Raw genomic sequence first — 7,181 nt, 5'->3', positions numbered from 1 at the left:
TACCAAACAGCTCCTAAGAAAATCTCATTACCGCAACTATCCAAAATACCAAAAACATTAGAAAAACTAATTATTATTTGTATTTTTGGAAATTAATTATGTACAGACCTGTACTGAGTTACATGAAACTTTGGTAAAATGTTTTTTTTTCATAAATGCATTTATTTCATTTGACTGATTTTTCTCATTACCACAACAGTTCCTTTAATCTACAACTTGTTTTTTCTAATATTTCAAGGAAACCTGACATATTTTAAGTTATGCTGCAAAATTGATTTAACAAAACATATATATTCTTCAAACGAAATTGAAAAGCTAAATATGATTTGTTAGTTAATTAATTAACCTCTCATTTATCAATTGTTTCGGTAATGATATACATGTTTCGGAAATGAGGGTTATGATTGCGGCAATGAGAATTAGTCAAATAGATTTTTTAAATTCCAGCATTAGTAAGATATTTGAACTATTTCAAAAGCAAGGACAGCTGCAAAGAAACACCTTAACTCACAAACATTTGAAATGAAAAGAAACAACATTTGAGCTCAGCTCAAAACTTTATTTTGGTTAAAAACAGGTTGGTTGAAAGCAACAATATACAAGATGCAATATACAGCACAATAACAAAAATGTTTTGTAAAACGTTTTACAAACATTATTTTCACCAGAATTTAACTTAATACATTATTTAAATATACATTTTGCTTAAAACAAAATTGTGAAAGTGAAAGAAAATACAATTAATGAAATGAATTGATAAAAAACTATTACAAATGTTATTAAATAGGCCAATTGAAGCAAATATTAAACTTTGTGCTTAGATTGACTGCCCCTGAATTTCAATTGCAAAGAATTTCAATTCATATATTCTGGTCAAAAACAGGTAGGCATATACAAAATTCATCAAACACACACACACACACACACATACATACATACATACATACATACATACATAAAAACAGAACACAGACATAAAAACAGAACACAAACAATCATGACAAAATGTGAAACAAGCGTTGACTTATAGAACCTCCACACGTTTCTTCGTGTGTTTAGCCCAGATCTCAGCCGCATCACTGAAATTACGTGCAGAGGATGTGGCAGGTAGTGGCTCCGGGATGATACATTTGATGTCATCAAAGTAGTACCACACTTTCTCTCCATCGTATCTTATTGTCGGAATCTAGAACTTGTACTCTCCAGCACAATTAATTGTGTCCACCTCGTACTGATCCCCCACAATCTGTAGAGGAAATAGAACAGATAAAAAGGTACAGAATAGTACTCGGGATTTATCATTAACATGGAGTGTCCATGTAACTCCAACTAAAGTTCCACATACCTTTGTGATGGTGCCAGGGAAAGGTTCTGCATCATATTCAACAAGGCACCACTTTCCCACTTCTAAAACTGGTTCTGGCTCCTTCTCTGGCTCCTTCTCTGTCTCCACATTTTCTCCTTCTATGAAATTGAATTATTTCGGGGAAAAAGCAGCCACATGCACAGCCACAAAAGTAGGACACTTCTCGGGTCTGGATAACCCCTGGTTTTGTCGATGTCAGATAATGATAAGCAGAAGAGAAAGTGTTTTGGGGTGAGATTCAACTCAGAGATTTAACTTAGTGGCACATCATCAATAATTTGATTTGATAACTTATCTTCAATATACATGCAGAGTAGTTAAGCAAACTAATGACAATTAAAATTGCTGAAGTTTTTATCACATTAACCTACCTGATGTATCTTCATGGTCCCGGTCATCGTTTTCAGTGATGGAGGCCTGAGTTAATCTCATCTGCCGTCACCATGAACAGCCTCACTGATGAATGCTCTGCAAGCTGTGTATACAGAGTGTTTGCATCTGGGATGTTAGTTCCATATGCAACAATCCTGTCTGCCAGGTTCTTGAGGGCCCCTCCCACCCCATCAGGGGCTCCCTTGCCATGCGACGCCTCTGTGAAATTCCAGCTGACATATTGAAACCCCCTCATGAAAGGCACTGTTGAGGCCAGGTAGAACGCCGTTTTGTTGCGGTACTGGGAGGTGGGTCCATCTGAAATGAAATGAATATTCCTGACTGCTGGATGCTCCTCTCGGATGGCCTTCAGCACAGGATCAAGATGAGCCCATGTTGCAACGGCATGATGCTTCAGGCAAGCTGATAGGGAGGCAAAAGACTCCACGTGTCCACCGCTCAGGTACTTGACCCCAGTATGAAGCATAACCTGCTGGTTTCCCCCACCAAAGTGGGTGTCTTTCACTTCCCTACTGTACTTGCAGCTGTAGTTTTCACTGTAGTCAATGTGCACAACCACATCCTTCTCGGTCAGGCTCTCCCGGAGTGACTTAAGTCTCTGAAATTGGTGCTGGATGTTAAACAGATGGATGGTGAACTTGCTAACATGCTCATGGGCAAGGTCAGCAAGTTTTTCTATCGAAGTGTGCTTCTTTTCAAGTATGGTGTTTTTGACTTCAATCTCTTCCAGTGCACCATTGCTGCCTTTTTTTGTCACTGGAACGGTACGGGTGACCCACTCATCCCAGGAAATGATGTTTCCTTTGGTAGACTGATCGATGGCTGTAGGGAAGGTTTGTTCTTTACATTGCATGCACCTTCTGTACATGCATTCCATGTTTTTTGTACTGCAGACACACAACTCAATGATCTGATGTACATTAGGACTTGCAATAATGCCCAGTTGGTGAAGTTTCCTGATCTTAAAATTGATGTTCTCATGGCTTTTACATGCACATGTTTCTCTTTGTGAGATATTTGGTTTGATAATCCAGAAGGGCTTTAGTCTGCAGAATTGAGCCCTGGACAGCGTGTTTTGTGGATACTGACGTATAAACTTTGAATGGAGTCTCTCCCATGTATCATTTAAGGCCCTCTTCCGGTATACTTGACCTTTCTTGCGGGCCTCCTCAGTTTTGCCATTAATTATGGTAGAGTTGTCATCTTGGTGCACGAAACGACTGACAAGATGTCCCATCAGCCGTCTCTGGCTGTTGTTGGGCAGGGTCTTGGGGTCTCTCCGGTGGGTAGCTCTTTTGTGACTAGTGGTTTGGGCTGGACCTCTTTTTTTTCTTGGAGCCTTCTAAACTGTTTCTTTAAATTACTAATTGTTCTGGCCTTGATTTCCAGCTTATCTTTACTCTCCCTCAACTTTGACCTCAGTGAGGTTATGGTTGCCTTCCTTTTTCTTCCCGCTTTGGGGGTGGAGGTCTGCACTGGAGTCGAGCAGTTAAACAGCAGTTGTGGGGGACTTACATTTAGTCATTTAGCAGACGCTCTTATCCAGAGCGACTTACAGTAAGTACAGGGACATTCCCCCCGAGGCAAGTAGGGTGAAGGACACAATGTCATTTGGCATGATGGGGAATCGATCCAGCAACCTTCTGATTACTAGCCCGACTCCCTCACTGCTCAGCCATCTGACTCCCTGGGACTTGGTGCTGACTTGGTGCTGCCTGTACATAATGTACCTGTACAGTATCTGGCTCATTGATGGAGGGAGGGGTCAAATTCAAACAATTCATGTTGTTTTTGGTAAGATCTTACGTTTTTTTCATTATTGGGGTGTGCTTGCCTTCGGCTAGCACAAACCATTGTAATCTCACATATATATTGTTATTATTTTTTGTTTATTTTCGCGCCCCTAAGGCTCAGTCAATATTTGGACTACATAGACTATGGTGGTGTCAAAAGTTTCGTCTTGGTAGCGATTGCGTTGCGTTGATTTGGATTTACGTTCGGTTGCACAGTTTAGGAGGTTACAACGTTTTTGTGGGGACAAAGTGCCTTTTGTCGACGAAGGGTAACCTGTGCTAGCTACGTCACCACGTCAACACACGTTAGCAACGACGCATGGATACAACTTGATAGGGACTTTCTAGCTCGCAAATTGGAGCTTGGATTAGGAGTGAAAAATACCACCCACAAAAAATCAAAACCATTTGGCTTTGTAGAGAAAGCGATTTTGAGTGGAACTGCAATCTCGGATTTTTGATTTAGGTCGTGACAGTCTTTAAAATTTGAGCGAGTGCAGGTCGCCCGTGAGACCACCTAGTCTTTTAGGCGGCAGCCATGCTACAAAGCCTCATAGTAGAACAACGCATGGATACAACTTGATAGAGACTGTCTAGCTCACAAATTGGAGCTTGGATTAGGAGTGAAAAATACCACCCACAAAAAATCAAAACCATTTGGCTTTGTAGAGAAAGCGATTTTGAGTGGAACTGCAATCTCGGATTTTTGATTTAGGTCGTGACAGTCTTTGAAATTTGAGCGAGTGCAGGTCGCTCGTGAGACCGCCTAGTCTTTTAGGCGGCAGCCATGCTACAAAGCCTCATAGTAGTATTTTTTGTAGCTAATTTTATAGTTCAATTTTAAACGAAAAAACAGAAAGAGGGAAATGTTATGACGATATGACTATTGTGAAAACAGCCAGGTGGTGAGATTTTATTATATGTTGCTGTAAAAACGTTGATTTGTTTGCTACGTGAGAGCCTGTCAGCCTCAGAAGCAATGTTGTCAAACAGTGTTGACACTCAGTCAACTGTCTATCTGCGTGTGGTGAGTATTTTCTTAATTTCGTACCAGGGTCAATTCTACATCTAAATGGACAGCAGTGTTTTAAAGATATGGCGATTGCGAAGACAGCCAGCGGGTCAGCATAGTTTGTTATTTGTGTAAAACTTGGAATTTGAGTGAGACAGCGTCTTGTTTTGACGTTAGCCACAGAGTCACAGACTCGGCTCGCTACACTGGCAGTGTAGTAGGCTACAGTACTGTCTTCAATGCCACAGCTACGACCAAACTTTATTATGTCTTATTACACGGCTGTTCTTAATACTGTAAAATGCTCCATTCACTTGAATGGGGCTTCCCAACGTTCTGCGGTGAACAATTTTCTAATATTTGACCGTTGCTATGCATATTTGACAGCTGTCAAGGGAAGTGGCCTTTTTGCCTCGGATTCATGGCACTCCGCAAGTAGTCCGGTAATTTTTCAACCCCAGCGTACTCTGTAGCTTAGCGACGTCAGCTGATTTGAAGCCTAAAGAACATTCAAAGTCTATGAAGTTCAACGGCGAACTATTTCTCTGCTGATCAACAATACGAATGGTAACAAATACATTGTAAAAAGACACACAGTGTTAAGTTATTTTTGTTGGCAAGTAGCCGTGTAATAAGCGGGATGATTTATAGAACGCCGGTCATTATCGGGGAAATAAGCCCCTTCAGGGCGAAACAAAACCCCTCCGCTTTGTGCTTTTCGCCCTTTCGGGTCTATATCCCTTACAAAAGAAACTTTCAAATTTCCTGCGCTTTCAAACAATCAGTGGTGTATGTCCCCCTAAATTAATATCGAACTTATTTACGTTTTGGGGGGCTTATTTTCAGTTAGCAGACGGTACTATTTGAATCACAATTCCATCTGAAATACTGCCAGTGACAACGTTGATACAGTAGCTTGTTTCAAAGGGGGTTCCTTGTTTCAAAGGCTGTTCTTAATGAATTATGCAATATGAGTACTAAATATGAGTAGGCTAAATGCTTGATTGAAATATAAAAATATCACTAGAAGGGAAAACGGACCCACCTGCAACTACAGCAAGCAAGCACACCCTACAATTTCTCCAGAAATTGTACCCTCTCTAGTTCCATGTTGTTTCCTTCTCTGATACCTGAAAGTGCAATATTTGTTATATGACTAAAGTTTCCCTCTACAGTAGAGGTATTGTAGTTCTACAATACAATGCCATTTGACTAATTGCTTTATATAATACCACAACAAATGTTGAGTGAGTGAGTGAATGGTTGAATGATCAGTGTATAACAACCAATGGGACTCACTACAACTAAATAAACATGCAATACCAGCTGCACATGACAAGCCCTGCTTAATGACTTTTCTGACTCCTGACCTTTCTCTTATCTTCCTCCTGTACTCCTCCAGGAGTTCTGGGTTGCTGTATATCCTCTCTCTATGCTTTTTTAATCTAGCACTTGCTGCAGCTTTATTTTTTACACTAGCTTTAACCCTGCAATAAAAATCAGCAAAATATCATGTTAATATGCTAATCAATTCAAAGATAGACTTGTAGTTGGCGCTCCAAGCATTACAATGCCCAACTAAAATGGCACTATTAGATGTCATTTATTTACAGGGTTTCCCGCAGAAAATGTGTTAATAAAGGTGGTATTGGGGGGGGGGGGGGGTGCCGGCAGACGGGAGGGTAGTTTGTACGATTGCCTAATGAAGGGAGACTGTCGTTTTGGAATGGAAGGGAGAAAGCAAGACAGGGTAACACGGCGGATATTGCTATTTTTTGGGGCCTACTATATTTAATCATAAATTATATATATATATATGTAATCATAAACCTGTAGGTGGCGCTATATGCTCTTACAATACCAATATAAAATGAATGAATTCTCACTACCGCAACAACAATTCTCACTACCGCAACAGGCATCAGTGTTGCGGTAAATGAGATATGTGTTGCAGAGGATGAGAGGAGCTAGCATATTTCGCTAACAATGGAGAAGCCATTATGACTAAGCAAAAACAAAATCATGGTTCATGTTAGGAACTTAGCTACCTTTATATTGATCAAATATTTATAATAAATGCTTCTTTCTAACAAGTAATATTTCATGTTGCGGTAATGAGAATCAATTATGTCGTGTACAGGGGATAAAGAGGGAAGTTTTCATTTTAAAGTATGACAAATTGAAGAGACTTATATTACCTGGTATCCATCTTGTAGGTTCTCTTCTTTGTGATGCATCTTGGGAAATTAAAACTTTATTAAAAAAATACTTTTAGTCTTTACAGGAACAAGAATAATGTTGCGGAGGATGAGAACTGCACCCCAACACCGTGTTTTTCCACACATTTTTGGGGGGGGAAAGTAAAATTGTATTACGCAGCCAATTTTATATTATTACAATACATAATAAACAATATACATATTGTTTTATTAATTTTATTTTCCTTTAACTCATCTAAAATACAGTAAAATAACCTCTGAAATGAATGGGGACACGTTGCGGTAATGAGAATTTTTGCAAAAAATTTATAAAAATACAATAATAATGAACTTTTATGCATAAATCACAGACTGTGCATGAAAGAGCGCAACATTATCTTTAATATTATGTTTTTCAA

General features: G+C 39.5%; 1 protein-coding gene across 1 annotated transcript; it reads right to left on the bottom strand.

Moving 5' to 3' along the window:
• Positions 1-1,186: 1,186 nt before the first annotated feature.
• LOC146235995 (uncharacterized) lies at positions 1,187-6,773 on the bottom strand. The gene is given in 7 exon segments (XM_084686970.1): positions 1,187-1,246; positions 1,346-1,464; positions 1,784-3,076; positions 3,079-3,234; positions 5,660-5,694; positions 5,935-6,051; positions 6,763-6,773. Coding segments are annotated over 7 exon segments (1,791 nt in total).
• Positions 6,774-7,181: the final 408 nt, after the last annotated feature.

This window comes from Hypomesus nipponensis, chromosome 22 (genome assembly GCF_054491055.1).
Source record: "Hypomesus nipponensis isolate SF chromosome 22, ASM5449105v1, whole genome shotgun sequence".
Lineage (NCBI taxonomy): Eukaryota > Metazoa > Chordata > Actinopteri > Osmeriformes > Osmeridae > Hypomesus > Hypomesus nipponensis.
This window is presented reverse-complemented; position numbering and strand designations above follow the sequence as displayed.